This window comes from Serinus canaria, chromosome 23 (assembly GCF_022539315.1).
Source record: "Serinus canaria isolate serCan28SL12 chromosome 23, serCan2020, whole genome shotgun sequence".
Classification (NCBI taxonomy): domain Eukaryota; kingdom Metazoa; phylum Chordata; class Aves; order Passeriformes; family Fringillidae; genus Serinus; species Serinus canaria.
In genome coordinates, this window is record NC_066336.1 from 1,248,457 (window position 1) to 1,267,099 (window position 18,643).

Consider the following 18,643-nt stretch of genomic DNA (forward strand, 5'->3'; position numbering starts at 1 on the left):
CAGGGACCCCTCCCCCTGTGCCAGGGACCCCTCCCACTGTGCCAGGGACCCCTCCCTCTGTGCCAGGGACCCCTCCCCCTGTGCCAGGGACCCCTCCCCCTGTGCCAGGTGCTCCCAGCCCCAATGTCCAGCCTGGCCTTGGGCACTGCCAGGGATCCAGGGGCAGCCCCAGCTGCTCTGGCAATTCCAGCCCAGCCCCTCCCCACCCTGCCAGGGAACAATTCCCAATTCCCAAGATCCCACCCAAATATCCCCTTTCCCAATTAGAAGCCATTGCCTGGCTCCTGTCCCTCCATCCTTGTCCCCAGTCCCTCTGCAGCCCTCCTGGAGCCCCTTCAGGCCCTGGAAAGGGATCTCAGATCTCCCCAGAACCTTTTATCCTTTTATGCAGCTGAACACCCCCAGCTCTTCCAGCCTTTCCTCACAGGAAAGGTGTTGGGAGGTGCTGGGAGGTCTGTGGAAGGTGGGTGTGGAGCAACTGAATGACTTCCTTGAAACTGAAGTGGTCTAAGATCAAAGCTCGAGACTAAATAAGAGCTTTGGAGGAAGGGCTGGGCCAGGAGGAGAAATAACTGATCCATGAGGGGGAATATCTGGGCCAGGAGAAGGAATAGCTGGGTCAAATGAGGAATACCTGATCCAGAGGAGGAACACCTGGTGTAGATAAGGAATACCTGGGCCAGAAGGAGAAATAACTGGTTCAGATGAGGAATTCCCGGGCCAGGAGGAGGAATGTAGAAATACCTGGGCCAGCAGTGGGAATACCTGGTCTAGGAGATGGAATACAGGAGGAGGAACACCTGGTCCAGGAGGGGAATAACTGCTCCAAGAGAAGGAATAACTGGGCCAGGAGGGGGAATACCTTGTCCAGGAGGAGAAATACCTGATCCAGGAGGAGGAACACGGTCAGGTTTTAGCTCCTTTTGGCCAGGGTTGGGATTAAATGTGTGAGATGGTGTTTCTCGTTTGGACTCAGATGTTTGTTAGTTCTTGTCTCTGTCCCAGCCCCACAAACCCTGAGTTCTGCAGCCCTTCACTCTGACACACTGAAAATGGAGCCCTGTCTCTCTCTGCAAGGCCTTCCAAGGATAAACTGTGCAATTCAGAAATGACACCTGAATTATTTTCACTTTTAACCCAATAACCAACCACCCATGGCCACAATGGGGACTTTTTATCCAATTACACAAAAACCACCCAAACCCATGGAGGAGAAGGAGGAGGAGGAGGAGGAGAAGGAAGGAGAAGGAGAAGGAGAAGGAGGAGGAGGAGGAGGAGGAGGAGAAGGAGAAGGAGAAGGAGAAGGAGGAGGAGGAGGAGGAGGAGAAGGAGAAGGATCAGTCTCCACCCCAACACCTCCATCTTGCCCCATATCCATCACTGCATTCCAAACCCCAAACTCTGAGTTTCCCACCCTGGGATATCACACACTTCTATCCAAACCCCACCCCCACAATCCCAGTTCTGCCATTCCATTCTGGAAGTTTCTCCAGGGCCTCAGGTCAGTGCAGTGTTCTCTGGGGGTCAGGGCCTGGCAGCACACAAAGTCCCCAACTCTCAGGGACCGGGGTTCCAGCAGAAGCCCTGGGCTGGAGGAGTTGTTTTCTGCAGCGCTGTTTTCTCCGTGCCTCGGTGTCAGCCCAGGGAGGTGGGTGCACCCCAGGGGCTCCCCAGCTGTGGCACTGTTTGTGCCCAGCTGTGGTTTCCTGGGCCTGTCTCCAGCAGGGCTCTGGCTGCTCCTGCAGAGGTGGAACTGCAGGATCTGCACACCCTGAGCCCAGCCCAATCCTCCTTCCACAGGCTGAGCTCAGCCGTGGGCAAACGAGAGGGGGACACCACCAAAAGTCCACACTGCCCATTCCACTGTGAGTAACCCCTGCTGTCTCCACCCTGGCTGCTCTCCCTGCCCTTTGCAGTGGGCTCCACCTGGGAGCAGGACCTGCCTTTCTCTGTCCAGTTTATTTTGCTTTCACTTCAATTAATTTGAGGAACTTCTGCCTTGTGAGTCCTCCTAGTGCTGCATTTTTATATTTCTGTGTCCAGTTCTGGGCCATCAGTTTGGGATGGACCTCGGGATGCCTGAGAGCATCCAGAGGGGGCAATGAGGCTGGAGAGGGGCTGGGAACACAAGCCCAGACATGCGATGGCAGCAGCTGGGATCCGTGTGCCCCATAATCCATGGGGATCCATCCTTTAGGATTTGCTGTCATTGCTCCAGTGCCGTGCTCAGAATACTGAGGGAAAGAGAGAATAAAAATGGTGAAGGGTTGTAGAATCATGAAATATCCTGAGCTGGAAGGGACCAAGGATGATCAACCTGCCCAGAGCCCCACCAAGCCCAGCCTGGGCATCCCTGGAGCTCTGGCAGCCTCGGGGCCGTGCCCATTCCCTGGGCAGCCTGGGCAGTGCCAGCACCCTCTGGGGGAAGAGCCTTGCCCTGATCTCCAGCCTGAGCTGCCCTGGCCCAGCCCCAGCCGTGCCCTGGCTGCTGTCCCTGTCCCAGAGCAGGGATGGGAGCTGCCCCTCATGAATTTCCCCTTTTCTTCCTCCTTCCCTCTGGATCTTGGTGCAGAAACCTTCCCTGGCTTTTTTTTTTTCTCCCATTTTTTGTTGCACTGTTAAATTTTCCTTGGAGAATTCTCAGCCTGGATTGACTTCATCCAGCCAGGAGAATTATCCTTTGCCACTGGCATTCCAGGAGCCTCATTCCCAGTAATGGAACAAAGATGTCCAGAGTAGCCTGGACTGGCCTGGAATGGCCCTGCTTGCTGCTGTAGGCAGCCAGGTGTGTTTGTTTGTTGGTCTGGTCTTGAATAGTGCAGAATTCCTAAAAAATAAAAATCAGCTGTGGCCCATGTGTTCATCAGAGGAGAGTGAGGATGGTCTCAACATTTGGGGTGATACTGAATTAACTCGAGGATTTTCTTTGCAAGCAGAATTATTAAACACTTAGGGATTTATATGAGCCCTATAGGAGAAAATTCAGTGTTATAAATGTTGTTCTGGTCAAGTTGGGAGTTCTTAAATGTGAATATTTGAGTTTGTGGCAGCTCATTCTGCTCTTGCTGAAAAAAATCCCCGCTTAAATCCACTTCTACCCAGTTAATGTTCTCTGTCCCTGCTTAAATCCAACTCTCCCAGGTTAAAAAGCTCTTTGTGTCACGAGTGGGGCAAACCCCAGCAATCTGTGCAGAAATGAAGGTGATAAATCAGCACCACGAGTGCCTTTGATCTTGAATAAAAGCTGGGCTCAAAGTCTAGCCCAGACCACGGCCAGGGTTAGTCAGCGTTGAGGGCTCTCTGAAAAGGGGTTTCAAAATGTAATTAAATCCTTCTCACAGCAATGAGCCTGATTTCCTCAGCAAGTCAGGGCAAGAGCAGGTGCTCTGCAGGTCCTGGGAAGGTTTGAAGCTGGTGCTGGAAGGGAGCAGGGCCTGGATTTGAGGGGAAAAAAAGGTGAAATTCAAGGCTAAAACTGATTTTGTGTCATTTCCCTGAGATGTGTGTGACAGGTGGACTGGACTTATCCAGCCAGTAAAAAATGACACCTGAGGGGAACCCATGTCCCTGAACTGAGCCCCTCCAGGGGATCCATTGTCCCTACAGGGTCCCTGCCTCTGTCCACGAGAGAGATGTGTCCAAGGACTTGAACCCCCATTTGGCCATCTGAGGTGACAGTTTTCAGAGAGTTTGTGGGGTCTGGCTGGTCACGAGGTGTGCCAGGGTGTCCCAGTACCATTAGACTGCTAAATTCAGCCAAATCCCCTTGGACTCCAGGTCCCTTTTCCCACTGAGCCCACAGGGCTGTAGGAGAGAATGAGCAGTGAGGAATCCTTGGAGGACTTTGTGGATTCTCCTGCTGGCTCCTCACCCTTCGGGAGGAGGCTGGGCCTTCGCTGAGCTCAAATCTCAGTCCCCTGCTCCTCCCTGCTCTGCTGGACTGGCACTTCAGCCCCATGCCCAGGGAACACTGGGCTTGGAGTGATTTCCTCTAATTAATCCTGTCCTAGCAAGGCACTGCACCACGGGGCAGGCAGTACCTTCAGAAAGAAGGACAATCATTTATCCGTCATTATAAATCACAGCTATCAATTAGCTTCATTTAGAAAGCACCTCCCTTCTTTTCCTGCAGAGCATCCCACCCATTTCCACTCCATCTCCTGGAGACACTGGCTGATTCCAGAGCGGTCAGGGTGCAATTCCAGTGCCATTCCCGCCTGGAGTGTCCCAGCAGGAGCTGTGTTTGCTGACCAGCGTGGTTAACAGGGTTTGAGAGGTCCCATCCACACTCATTTCAAGGGAGTTTCCCTTTAGAAACAGCCCACCAGGACACCCTACGTGTGTGCCACAGGAATTGGATTGGCACCTTTGTTTGGGGACAAAAGGCAGGAAATTAAAGAGGCAACAGTTCAATAAAAGCTCCTCTTTACCTGCCTTTGTCGTAGGTGACACTGAAGATTAGCAGAGCTCAAGAGCAGCTTTTATCCAGAGGTGATGCCTGGTTATTTGTCAGGGATGTGAGAGGTGTGAGGCAGGGCTTTGGAGTCCGTCAGTTTGGAAGGGAAATACAATTACAAAAACTTTAAACCCCTAAATGTTTGCAGGAGATTAGGAGGAACTCGAGTTTGAAAGCGTTTTAATTCATTTTTCCAAACTGTCTGTGTTTCAAGTTCCTGTCTTTGGTTGCTGCCTCAGAGCCAGGTTTTGTGAACATTAAACCGAGTCCCTGAGGTTTGCCTGAGTGCAATTTATGTTTAGGTTTAGGCAGACATTCAATGAGTTGTTCTGAATTATTCGTGTACAAAATATTTACTGTTAACCCCCCCCCAGAATGAGCAGCGGTTAATTACTTACACACAAAAGCTAAAGTAGTTTTTGTTTTGTCTGTTTTTTTCTTTTGTATGTAATTACAGAAATGTGGGAAATACTTTTCCAAGGCTTTTGAACTCCAAAGTGGAACAGAAGGAAGACACGGGGGGACATCCACCGTTCAGTGTTATTTTCCCTGCACAGGAGAGAGAGAGGAAAAAAAAAAAAAAAGAGGATCTTTCTGAGATGAGCACTAAAGTCTCAAGTTTTCAAAGGTTTGCATAACAAACAAGAGACACATTGTGGGTTGCATCTTGACTTTGAAGGCTTGCCACTGTCAACTGAAATAAAATGGCAAGGTTTAAAGCCTTAACCAAGTTCACAAGGAAAATATTTGGACTGAAAGTTTTGGAAAGTTTTCTCTCTTTGAAGTAGTTTGTCATGTGTTACCAATGTGAACTTTATTGACCTTGAAACGTTTTTTTTTTTGAATCAAATAGCAACTAGTGACACTTTAGTAAAATCTTAAATCAACAACCATCTCCTGGCGGCTCCAGCTTCGTAGCAAATGCAGGCAAAACAGGGAATCTACAGAGGAGACCTTTATTATTCCTAAATGAAGCCTGCCAAAACCTTCCCAAAATAGCATTCAAAGACCCTTTTAAGGTCATGGATCCTGAACAAAGCCAGAAGAGCACAAAAAAGGCTGAGGAAAGTCCAAGAAAGAGGCTTCCCAAAGGAGAGGCTTTCCAAGGCAGTATTTCATCCCCAACTACGTACCAGGGCAGCTCTGCTCCTTCCCAAGGAACCCCTCTCCGAGATATCATCTCGCAGCAGCACTTTTCCGGCTCTTTGCCCGTTCCACGAGAGGAGCCTCAGGAGAAGCCCGGCCACCAGAAGCAACCCAAGCCCTCCTCCTTTGACCACCCCGCCCACGTCCCGCAGCTTCAGCAGCACGCACTGGCACCAGCATTTATGTCCCCGGGGAAGCCGGAGCATGTCCTGGAAGGTCCCACATGGCAGCTAGTTGATCCAGTCAGGCCAGGGCCCTCTGGCTCCTTCCCGTCCCCCGGGCTGCACGCCCACCACGGCCAGCTCCTCCCGTCCCACTCGCCCATCATTCCCGCAGAGGACATGCCGGCCGTGCAGAAGGTCTTCATCCCCCGCCCCGCCCAGGTGTCCCTGAAGCAAGCTGAGGAGGTGCACAAGAAGGAGAAGAAGCCCCAGAAGCCGGGCAAGTACATCTGCCAGTACTGCAGCAGGCCCTGCGCCAAGCCCAGCGTGCTCCAGAAACACATCAGGTCCCACACGGGGGAGAGGCCCTACCCTTGCATTCCATGCGGCTTCTCCTTCAAAACGAAGAGCAATCTGTACAAACACAGGAAGTCCCATGCTCACCGGATTAAAGCTGGGCTGGCCTCAGGGATCGGAGCAGAGATGTACCCATCGAGCCTGGAGATGGAGCGGATCGGTGGGGAGGACTTCGAGGAGCCGACGGAAGGGGAAAGCACGGACTCGGAGGAGGAGACGGCAGCGATGTCGGGGCACGCCGTGGAGCTGTCGCCCAGGCAGAAGCACACCCTGCTCTCCAGCAGCCTGCTGAGCGCGGGGAGCCAAGGCTCCAGCCACGACCGCTGCTCATTGTCCCATTCCAGCATGTCCCAGTCCCTCGAGGACAGCTCCCAGTTCGTGGAGCCGTCGTCGGAGCACGCCCTGAGCCATAAGTCCGAGGACACCCACACCATCAAGCAGAAGCTGGCGCTGCGCCTGAGCGAGCGCAAGAAGGTGATCGACGAGCAGGCGTTCCTGAGCCCCGGCAGCAAAGGCAGCACGGAGTCCGGGTACTTCTCCAGATCCGAGAGCGCGGAGCAGCAGATCAGCCCTCCCAACACCAACGCCAAATCCTACGCCGAGATCATCTTCGGGAAGTGTGGGAGGATTGGGCAGAGGACGGCGGCGCTGACTGCAAACACAACCCAGGGGTTCCCACACCTGTCCGGCGATGAGAAGCCCAGCATGGTCCCATTGTCTGTGCCTAGAACACAGGTGATTGAACACATCACTAAGCTAATTACCATTAACGAAGCTGTTGTGGATACCAGTGAAATCGACAGCGTCAAGCCCAGAAGAAGCTCTCTTTCAAGGCGTAGCAGCATTGAATCCCCAAAGTCTGGTGCGTACAGGGAACCGTTTCAGTTCGATATCAAGTCTGGCTCCAGCAGCCAGCTGGATGCAGCGAAAGTGTTGGCGTCCCACGGTGAAAAAATGAAGCCCGAACAATCATTGTTGTCACTTCAGCAATCCCACAGTGCCACAGAGACAGTGCCTCTCCTAAGAAGCCACTCAATGCCTTCTGCTGCATGCACTATAAGCTCCCCACACACCTTTAGAGGTAGCTACTCATTCGATGATCACATCATGGAGCCGGAAGTCTTAAGCCGCAGCCAAGCGTTTTCCTCCCACCCTCGAATGCTAAAACGCCAACCAGCTATCGAGCTACCCTTGGGAGTGGAATACGTCTCGGAGGAGGTCGGCTCTGCCAGCAAAGAAACTCTTCCCAAACCTCCCGAGGAGCCTGAAACCAAGGAAAGCGATCTTACCAAAAAGTCCCGCAAGGGCCCGAAGGCGAAGGGGTTCATGTACGAGTGCAACGTGTGCGGCGCTCGCTACAAGAAAAGGGACAACTACGAGGCCCACAAGAAGTACTACTGCTCAGAACTGCAGCTCTCCAAGCCCCGCTCTGCCACGTCCCACACCTCCTCTGAGCCGGAGAAGAGCGCGGCGGATCCCGACGTGTGGCCCCAGATGATGCATTACAAGCTGGGCAGCACCTTGGAGCTCACCCCGCTGCGGAAGAGGCGGAAGGAGAAGAGCCTCGGGGACGATGAGGAACCTCCATCTTTCGAAGTGTCTGACACCCCCTCCTCCAGCACCGGCCCAGGCACTCAGTTTGCAAACCTGGCCTCGTCTGACGTGGCTCTAAACCTGACCCGTGAATCCATGAAGTCACCAGCAGACTCGGGAAAATCCGCACCTTCCGAGGCCAGTGCCAGCTTCCATTCCAGGAACACCAAACCAGCTTCGAGCGCGGAGGGCAAGGAGAGGAGAACAACCTCCAAGGAGATCTCTGTCATCCAGCACACGAGCTCCTTTGAGAAGTCAGACTCCATCGAGCAGCCCAGCAGCCTGGAAGAGGACAAGCCCCTGTCCCAGTTCCCCTCTCAGCCCACGCCCCAGCACAGCCGCCCCCCTCACTCCCTGCAGCCCAGGCTGGTCCGCCAGCCCAACATCCAGGTCCCTGAGATTCTGGTCACGGAAGAGCCAGACAGACCAGAAACAGAGCCAGAACCTCCTCCGAAGGAGCCAGAGAAAACCGAGGAGTTCCAGTGGCCGCAGAGGAGCCAGACTCTTTCCCAGCTCCCTGCAGAGAAACTCCCACCCAAGAAGAAGCGGCTCCGGCTGGCAGAAATGGCCCAGTCCTCTGGAGAGTCCAGCTTTGAGTCCGTCTCTCTCACCCGGAGCCCCAGTCAGGAGAGCAGCCTATCCCACGGCTCCAGCCACTCCGTCTCCTTTGACCGGGATGACCACACCAAGCCAGAGTCGAGCAGCCAGCCCTCTGAGTCCCACCCAAAACCTCCTGGTGTTGGCTCCCATATGCTGATGGTCCCCAGCCACCATCACCATTCCAGGGAAATGCGGAGATCTGCTTCCGAGCAGACGCCCAACGTGTCCCACCCATCCCAGATGTCAGAGACTCGCAGCAAATCCTTTGACTACGGGAGCTTGTCGTCCACTCCTGCCTCCACCCCCGGCCCCTCCACCTCCTCGGCCCCCCAGGAGAGGAGGAAATGCTTCCTGGTGCGGCAGGCGTCCCTCACCAGGCACCCCGAGCACGAGCCAGACCCGGCCCCGCTGGGCTGGCCGGACACGGAGGATCCAGCTCCTTCTTCAAGTAAATCTCCTGCCACGAGTTTGCCCCATCAGCCGACCACGTCCTCCCCTTTGCCCTCTCACGGCACCTACCCGAGTGACAAGAGCCAGCCAAAGGACAGCCCCGAGCCATCCTACAGCCCGCCATACACAGAGGCTCTGCAGGTGTTCCACCACCCCGTGCCACAGCTGACGCTGCACGAGAAGCACTTCATGGCCCCTCAGGTTTCCATATTCCCCTACCAGCACCTCCTGCCGCAGCCGGGGCAGTCTGCAGAGCTCTTCGCTGCACACACCATGTCTGACATCCTCTCTGCCCAGTTCTCCATGCCTCAGATCCCTCCCTCCATATTCCAGACCCCGCCCCTGCCCCTCCCGCAAACGCTCATCCACCCGGGCCCGCTCCACATCGCTCCTCCCTTGATGTCTCACCCCGCCGAGGTGTCCTTCAGGCACCCTTCCTTCCTGCCCGTGCACTACCCTGGCTCCTCCCCGATCCCCTCAGCCTTCTTCCTGCCTCTCCAGTCTCAGTTTGCCCTCCACTTGCCAGGTGATGCTGGTGGACATTTGTCACAGATCAAATCCAGTTTGTTCTCGGCAGCAGGAAGCTCCAGCCTGTCCCCGTGCACGGATTATGACTCGGACAGCAGGTTGCACCCTCTGACCTGCACAGCGAGTCCCGCGCTGTCTGTCACCGTGACCCAGCTCGTGGTCCCCACCCGGACGGAGCCCATGGTGTCCCTGGTTGTCCCCGTTCGCATCCAGACCAACATGCCCTCCTATGGCAGCGCCATGTACACCACGCTCTCCCAGATCCTGGTCACGCAGTCCCAGTGCAGCTCCTCCACCATCGTCCTCCCCAAATTCGATGACCGCCAGCCCAAGGGCGCCCTGGTGTGCAGCGCTGACGTCCACGGGCTGGGTTTTGACCTGGCCCAGATGATCACAGAGGAGCAGAGAAGCCTTTTCCAGAGCCCATACCTGAGAGTGCCCCTGCCCTTACCGGAAAGAAAGGGCTACATGCCCCTCACCTGCCCCTCAGACAGCGTCCTCAGCCTGGAAGGGGGCCCCTCCACAGTTGGGGGGAGCAAAAGGATGCTGTCCCCAGCCGGCAGTTTGGAGCTGACGATGGAGACACAGCAGCAGAAGAGAGTGAAGGAGGAGGAAGTGTCTGAAGCAGAAGAGAAGCTGGAAGTGGTGAAGCCACCCAGTGCAATAGAGGAAGGGAAAAAGCAGGATAAATCTCACTTCCTTGCAGAAAGCCAAGACAGGGTGGAGGTTGAGACACCACCCAGCGTGTCCGTGGAGCAGTCGGAGCCAAAGGAAACCCCGAGCAGTTCCCAGCAGGCAGCGTCCCGGCCGGGTTCCCCCAGCTTTGAGGCACTGCAGGAGTACGAGCAGCCAGCTGGCAAACAGTTCCTCAGCCAGGAGCCTCTGCAGCCCGTCAAGAAGGAAGACTCCAAAGAACCGGTGGAGCAGCCTCCACCAAGCCCTGCCAGCACTGCCCCCGTGCCCGAGGGCGCCGCCAGCGCGGGGAAGGCTCGGGAAGGCACAGACACCAAGAAAGTCCTGCAGTTCCCCAGTCTCCACACAACCACTAATGTCAGTTGGTGCTATTTAAACTACATAAAGCCAAATCACACCCAGCAAGCCGATGGCCGCTCCTCGGTGTACGCCAGCTGGTGCATCAGCCTCTACAACCCCAACCTGCCCGGGGTGTCCACCAAGGCAGCCCTGGCCCTGCTGAGGTCCAAGCAGAAGGTGAGCAAGGAGACCTACACCATGGCCACCGCGCCGCGGCCTGAGGCGGGCAGGCTGGTCCCGGCCAGCTCCAGGAAGCCCAAAATGACCGAGGTAATGCAATCCTATCTCTTTCTCCTGATCCATTTGGATGCGTGGGTAGAGGGGGCTGAGGGCCGGGGCGTGGCTGTGCTGGGCTGGGTCGGGGTTTACTCGTCCCGCTGGCGCTGTGGGAAGCGCCTGTTCTCAGTGAAGCTCTTAGAGTGAAGAGCCCAAACCCCACTGAAAGCCCAACCCCGGAGGCAGGAGAGCCTGCTCCCAGGCCAGGTTTCTCTTCTCCAGTTCCTACTTGCTTTGTAACCCAAAAAGTAGGAATCACCACCACCACCACCACCCCAGGAACCACCACAGCTCCAGCACAAAGGTTTAGACTTCATTTGCATTTTTCTTGATATTTCAAACAGCTTTACAACTTTTTCCTTTTTTTTTTTTTTTTTTGTGTTTAAGCGCTGTTCTAATTCCCTGCATTTTGCATGTTAGAAATGAAGAAAAAGGATTACCTTGGGGAAATGGGATTCTGTCTGGTTGTGCATCTGCTCATCTCACATTAATGAACATGGAGAGGCGTGCTTAAAAGTATTTAAAAAATATTAAAGGGAGATTTGCAAGTGTATTTAGGCCCCTGAAGAAGCACAAAGGCTGACATTTATAAAAGTGCCTCAGCGGGTCAGACACGTTTTGTTAAACACCCCTGTGGTTTGATCCCTAAGGTCCGTAGCTGTCCACCTGCTTTTCCAGGTGTTTAAGGATATTTTATGCCTGGTTTTAGAGTTAAGACTTCACAGTGGGTTCCCAGGGGCAGGGCTCCCCCCAAGGCATTGCCCACACGGGCACAGAAGTCTTTAAGACCCTCCTGTGAGCTGCCTAAATTTATGTATCTCATTTTAAAGCCAGACTTTACCCTTCCTGCTTAATGCTGAACCAAACAGATCCCTTTAATCCAGATCATGTTCATGTAGATTAGCAAACAGAATCGCTCTAAAGATTTTGCAATTTGATATTCATCTCAAGTCAATTTATATTGATGGATTATTCATTTTATTTCTGTGTCATGAAATGAACTCTGAATATTAAATTTATCATAATCGCTGCTGCAGCTGCTGCTTATAAATATGTCTTAAAATACACAGTAGAATCGCTTTGATTCAATAAATCTTTATTTCTATTCAGCATTTCCATCACTCTCCTGCAGAAATCCAAGAGACAGATTTCTAGGGACACAGGGGCAGATAATTACCTGAGCAGTGCAATAACCACGCTGAGATTTATGCACTATTTTTCCAAGGGTTTTATCTGAGTGGTGCCGTAGCACCCTGGATTTCAATCCCTAAAGGAAGTGCCTGTGCTGCTCTGAGCCCTGCTCTTTGCCATGGTGCTAAAACCCACGCCCAGTGAGTGGCCAGAGGTACCAGACCTGAAGGGAAAGGTTAAACAGGGGTTAAAGGGTTCATCCCTCACTCATCCAAACCCACATTTCACTGCATGCATTTCCCCAAAGCCTCCTGTACCCCCTCAGCCTCCCCTCCAAGCTGCCTGGCGGTGCAGGTTCAGGTTGCCGTGGCTCAGTTTGCAGAAGGAAGAGTTGACCCTGCCCAGCTCCCCTGGGAACCAGCGGGTCCTAAACCCAGCCCTCCTCCAGCGTGGCTGGCAGAGCCCTGAGAGCTGCAGCAGAGATAAATCAGATTCTTGCCAGGCACAGCCCTGAGTTGTGATCAGTGGGAGTGAAATCCTCCACGCAGGGTGTAAAACACGGGTGGGGAAGCAGCGGCTGCCAGGAGGTGCAGCAGCAGTAGCATCACTCCAGGGTGGGAGTCCAGCCCTCAGCTAACTCTGCTCTGGCTCCTTCCCCTCGATATTCCCTCCTTCCTGGAGCTCCAGGGTGTCAGTGGGCCTCCCAGGAGATGTAAAAAGCTCTGGTGTTTTGTACAGTTATGCATGCAGCAAACAGTAGTTCTGTACGTGCTGTCTCCGTCCTTGCCTTGGGGTTTAAATTTCCAGTGGGATTTGCTGAGCAGATAATTCTGGAATTCTGGAGTGGCTGCGGGCTCCAGCGTGCATGTAGGGATGGCTGGTGACACTGTACTGGGGCTTGCACTCTCTGTAAATCCCAACAAGTCTGTAAAAGGGGATAGTAGTGACTGTACCATTTTGGCTCTCTGGTGCCTTTCATCTGTCAATGTTTTTGTGCTTTCGAAAGTTGCAATAAACAAACCTCGTGCTACATCTAGCCAGTCAATTGTTTTGTATTCCTCAGTAAACCTGGGAAGGTTGTCCCTAGCAGCTCTGAGCCCGTGGCTCCCATCAGGAGGTGAAGTCACAACCCTAAAAGTTTAATTTTTGAGGGTTCTGAGTGTCTCCTGCTGCTGCTTTCCTCTCTGTCATCTCCATGCCCACAGACACCAGCTCAAGACCATTCCTGCTGGCAAATGTTCAAATGGCTCCTGGCACTCTTCTGCCCTGGGCCTTTTGTCATGGAATTCCTGGCACTGTTAGGGACACAGGACTGCACAGGGACCATCCCCAGGAGGCTTCTAGGATGGGTGTGTGGATGGTGAGGCCATGGTGCTGATCTGGCCCCAAGGACAGAGAGCAGCCCTGGGTGCATTTAATGCTCTGAGCTGAGCTCCTGACATTCCTGGGCAAATTTGAAATGCTTGACCCCAGTTCTGCAAAGCAACTTTCGAGTGAGTCCATCCCTCCTCCTGCTGAGCATCCCGTGGCAGTTCCAGCAGCTGGGGGGGGTTGGGTCATATCCCCCTGGATCCTGCAGGACTCTGCTGGAGCTGCTCCCTCTGTGGCTTCCCCTAAAACTCCCCCTGGATCCTGCAGGACTCTGCTGGAGCTGCTCCCTCTGTGGCTTCCCCTAAAACTCCCCCTGGATCCTGCAGGACTCTGTTGGAGCTGCTCCCTCTGTGACTTCCCCTAAAACTCCCCCTGGATCCTGCAGGACTCTGCTGGAGCTGCTCCCTCTGTGGCTTCCCCTAAAACTCCCCCTGGATCCTGCAGGACTCTGCTGGAGCTGCTCCCTCTGTGGCTTTCCCTAAAACTCCCCCTGGATCCTGCAGGACTCTGCTGGAGCTGCTCCCTCTGTGGCTTTCCCTAAAACTCCCTCTGGATCCTGCAGGATTCTGCTGGAGCTGCTCCCTCTGTGGCTTCCCCTAAAACTCCCCCTGGATCCGCAGGACTCTGTGGAGCTGCTCCCTCTGTGGCTTCCCTAAAACTCCCCCTGGATCCTGCAGACTCTGCGGAGCTGCTCCTCTGTGGCTTCCCCTAAAACTCCCCTGGATCCTGCAGGACTCTGCTGGAGCTGCTCCCTCTGTGGCTTCCCCTAAAACTCCCCCTGGATCCTGCAGGACTCTGCTGGAGCTGCTCCTCTGTGGCTTCCCTAAAACTCCCCTGGATCCTGCAGGACTCTGCTGGAGCTGCTCCCTCTGGGCTTCCCTAAAACTCCCCCTGGATCCTGCAGGACTCTGCTGGAGCTGCTCCCTCTGTGGCTTTCCCTAAAACTCCCCCTGGATCCTGCAGGACTCTGCTGGAGCTGCTCCCTCTGTGGCTTCCCCCTAAACCAGGGGAGACAAAGAGGCTCCACTGGGCTGATTCATCCCCCTGCAGACCAGGCTGAGGTGAGGCAGGTGAATCACCTGGGCAGCTGCCACTCCCACCAGCCAGAGCCCAGCTCTGCTCCAGCCTGCAGGGGCTGCCTGCAGGCCAAAACCCCTCTAAAAACTGCCCTCAGCTGCCTGCAGCCTGTTTCCACCAATTTCAGAGAAAGTGAGGACATGGATCCAGGATCCTCATCCAGGATATGGATTCAGCTGTGTGCCAGAGTGACTGTGAGAAGTGACCTGGGGGAAAAGCATCTGCTTTCCTTTCTCTGGAGATCCCTGGGGGCTGCAGGGGACCAAAATCCCAACATTTCATTCCAGGTTGGAGAGCTCTCCCTGGCTTTGTCCAGTTAGGATTTAGGGGGCAACATGCCAGCATTTCATTCCAGGTGTGCAGAGCTCTCTCTGGCTTTGTCCCAGGATTTAGGACATCCCAACATTCCATTCCAGGTGTGCAGAGCTCTCCCTGGCTTTGTCCCAGGATTTAGGACATCCCAACATTCCATTCCAGGAGTGCAGAGCTCTCCCTGGCTTTATCCCGGGATTTAGGACATCCCAACATTCCATTCCAGGTGTGCAGAGCTGTCCTGGGATTTAGGACATCCCAACATTCCATTCCAGGTGTGCAGAGCTCTCCCTGGCTTTTTCCCAGGATTTAGGACATCCCAACATTCCATTCCAGGAGTGCAGAGCTCTCCCTGGCTTTTTCCCGGGATTTAGGACATCCCAACATTCCATTCCAGGAGTGCAGAGCTGTCCCTGGCTTTTTCCCAGGATTTAGGACATCCCAACATTCCATTCCAGGTGTGCAGAGCTCTCCCTCATCCCACCCACAGAGGCAGCTTTGATGTTTTGGTCCATCCTGTAACAAACAAAGTTCATCGTTTGGGTGAGGTGTCAGGGCATGACTTAAACCTTGGGCTAGACAAGGTTTAGACACAAAATCCCCTCAACAAGTGGCAATTCCACAGTGAAAAATCAGATTTGACCCTGGGAATGTGTGGGGAGGTTGTGGATTCTTTTCTCCCGTGGGTTTTGTGGCTCTCTCTGGGCTGTGCCCTTGGCAGCGGGGTTCAGTGAGAGGAAATCGCCCAGGAGTGCTGATTTATGTCAGGCTGAGGTGGCTGAACCCCAAATTTGTGTGAATGTGGGGGAGACCCAGAGGTTCAGGGTATTGCTTCTGCAGATTCCCCCTCTCCAGACCTCCCAGATGTGCATTCCAGAGAGAGCATTATAGGGACAGAGATTTGGGAACAGACACCCCACACGCTCAGGGTCACCCCAGCCACCACCCTTCTCTTCATCCTTCATTTCTCCAGTTGGCAAGAGCTGGATGACCTGGAGGAAGCAATTAAAAAACCTGTCAGATGTAGGAATGTTTTTTTGTGTTGACAGAGTGACAAAACTATCCTTTGTGTCCTTAAAAAGGGAAAAAGTCCAAAAGTTTATTTCCTCAATTAGCAAAAAAGACACCTCATAAAACCCAATAAACTTCACCTCCAACTTAAGGATAGCCAAGTGGACAGAAGCCAAAAAATTTACTATTAAAAGAAGAAAACAAAGAAACTAATTGATTTTGTGAAACGTTTTACCAAGAACCTCTTGCACCTAGCTCAGTTTTTCTCTGTAAGGAGTTTTGTTACTTTGCCTTTTATTAAAACTTTTTTATTTCCAACACTACCACAAAAGCCATCCTGCTAATTTTATGCCTTCTAAAGTAGCTGAGCTATCTTAAGTGCAATATAAATCTCCAAAAAAATTATGAGACCTTGTCAGAGCCCAGGACATTCCTCTGGCTGCCCTGGAGGACTCGAGACCCTGGCAGGGGGCTCAGAGACCTTGGCACGGAGTCAAAACCACCTGTGCCTTCCATTTTAGCCATGGAAACAATTCCCAGTCTGGGTGAGGATTTACAAGCCACAAGAGTTTGAGTAGAATGACAGTGAATTTGTCACAGGGTGAAAAAGTAGAATTTTGGGGGTTTGGAATGGGGGTTCAGGAGGCAAGAGGGAGGAATCTTCTCCTTGTTCTTGCCCTCCATCTCCTGCTGTGGTGGTGACACTTCTGGATTGGTTTAGAGCAGGCACAGACTGTCTAACAGAGGTGATAGGGATTGGGAAATTATTGTAAATAAAGCACAGGTCGTTCTTAGTATAAAAAGCCAACAGCACCCCAAGGGCAGGGACTGTGCCACAGCCCGACCTGCTGGACAGACCTCAGATGGTCAGAGACAGAATGTGTCAGGGAAATGAACCCCCAAACCCCAGAGGTTTGTGTCCCAAAAGGAGACAGAGGAGCTCTTTTCCTTTATTCCAATCAAGGCAGAGGCCATGGGGCATCCCCTGGGGTCTCTCCAGTTTTTGGAGGGCTCAGCCTCCTTTTTATCCCAATTTCCAGCTGCATTTCCCTTCTCTCTTTCCCCATTTCTGAGATATTTGAGAGGTCCAGACTTCCCAGAACACCTGATCCCAGAGATTCCCCTCTAATGTACAACCCTCCCTTTTGATTGTTAATTCCTATGGAATTTAGGGTTTGTCCCCATTGTTTCTTTCATCTTTCAATATCCAATTCCATTCATCAGCCAACCTAAAGTTTATTTGTAAAGGCAAATATCTCTTTTTCCATTCACCAACCAGTGGAATCCTTCCCATTGTTCCTTTTATCTCCCAGTGCTGGTTTCATCTCCCAGCAGACCCACAGCTGGGTTGGGAAGGCAAATCCACCATTCCTCTCAAATGCAATAGATAAGAAACAATAAACAACCTTGAAATCCAGAACAGAGGAATCCTGACTCCTTTGGTCTCGGGGCTGGGAAAAAAGAGACTTTGTCACACCTCGGGCTCGTCTCGACACAGAGAGACCCCATCAAGACCTAGCTTAAAAAGACCCCCACGTCAGCCAGGGGTCACAGCAAATCCCCCCAAACCCCGAGGGTCCCAAACCCAGCAGCAGAGCCCCAAACCCAGCAGAGGGTCCCAAACCCAGCAGCAGAGCCCCAAACCCAGCAGAGGGTCCCAACCAGCAGCAGACCCCAACCCAGCAGAGGGTCCCAACCCAGCAGCAGAGCCCAAACCCAGCAGCAGAGCCCCAAACCCAGCCACGCAGAGCTCCCAAACCCAGCAGCAGAGCCCCAAACCCAGCAGAGGGTCCCCAAACCCAGCAGCAGAGGCCCCAAACCCAGCAGCAGAGACCCCAAACCCCAGCAGCAGAGGGTCCCCAAACCCAGCAGCAGAGCCCCAAACCCAGCAGCAGGGTCCCAAACCCAGCAGCAGAGCCCCAAACCCAGCAGCAGGGTCCCAAACCCAGCAGCAGAGCCCCAAACCCAGCAGCAGAGCCCCAAACCCAGCAGAGGGCCCCAAAGCCAGCAGAGGGTCCCAAACCCAGCAGCAGAGCCCCAAACCCAGCAGCAGAACCCCAAACCCAGCAGCAGAGCCCCAAACCCAGCAGCAGGGTCCCAAACCCAGCAGCAGAGCCCCAAACCCAGCAGCAGAACCCCAAACCCAGCAGCAGGGTCCCAAACCCAGCAGAGTCCCAAACCCAGCAGCAGAGCCCAAACCCAGCAGCAGGGTCCCAAACCCAGCAGCAGGGTCCCAAACCCAGCAGAGAGCCCCAAACCCAGCAGCAGGGCCCCAAACCCAGCAGCAGGGTCCCAAACCCAGCAGCAGGGCCCCACTGGTTGGGGGGTGCCCCAATTCCAGCCCCTGGTGTCGGGAGCAGCGCTGGGGCACCGCTGGCTCTGCTGGGGCTGTTTGCTCTGCGTGTCCTGCCAGTGATTCTCTCTGTAATCATGGATTGTTTTGCTCTTTTGGGGAGATAGGTTCATTTGCCTTCGCTCCTTTCTAATGAAGGTCGAAAAGATATAACTAGAGCTGAGAAGGAAGAGGAGAAAAGGGGAAAATCAGAAGAAGAGGCTCTTGTGACCAAGCGAGGGGAGCCCGTGAGGATCAAGATCTTTGAAGGAGGGTGAGTGTCTCATTTTATTTCTCTTCTCGTGTCTCACACTTGTGTAGAGTTGTTGCAATGATGGCAAGGTGCCACTGGAGGTGAGCAGATGGAGCTGGATTTCGGTTTATTTTCCACAGCCACTGTTGTAAAACTCAGCCCTCCAGATCTGGAGTGCATTAATTTCCTATTTCTGAGCTGTTCTTGAAGTCAGCAGTCACCTGGATCTCTTTTCTGAGTGGGTGGTTGAGTGAGGAGCACAAATCCATCTCGCAGCTGTCTCTGGGGTGATGGAGGTGCACTCTGTCTCTCCTCAATCCTTCCAGAGCCTTCTCCTGCAAATGATGTTCCTGATGGTTGTTCCCATTCTGAGGAGGCTCTGGGCAGGTCGTTCCTGGTGCCTGGGGTTTGGGTGGGGGGCTAAAGAAGCGTTTTGTTCCTGTGATTTCCATCCCACCCCACCGAAAATCTCAGACCAGAATGGAAGCAAGGCCTCAGTTTGATGTGAATCTTAAACCTGGGCTCCAGGTAACCCAGGGGTGCCTCAGGGATTCAGC

At 53.6% G+C, this 18,643-nt stretch overlaps 1 protein-coding gene across 5 annotated transcripts in view; it reads left to right on the forward strand.

Moving 5' to 3' along the window:
• Window positions 1-18,643, forward strand: part of HIVEP3 (HIVEP zinc finger 3) — a 228,806-nt gene that overhangs the window by 175,423 nt on the left and 34,740 nt on the right. For all 5 annotated transcript variants that reach the window (XM_050983156.1, XM_050983159.1, XM_050983160.1 and 2 more), the window contains 2 exons: window positions 4,914-10,593; window positions 17,962-18,107. In XM_050983156.1, coding sequence (XP_050839113.1) covers window positions 5,479-10,593; window positions 17,962-18,107 — 5,261 coding nt within the window. In that variant the 5' untranslated portion in view covers window positions 4,914-5,478. The remainder of the gene's footprint in view (window positions 1-4,913; window positions 10,594-17,961; window positions 18,108-18,643) is intronic.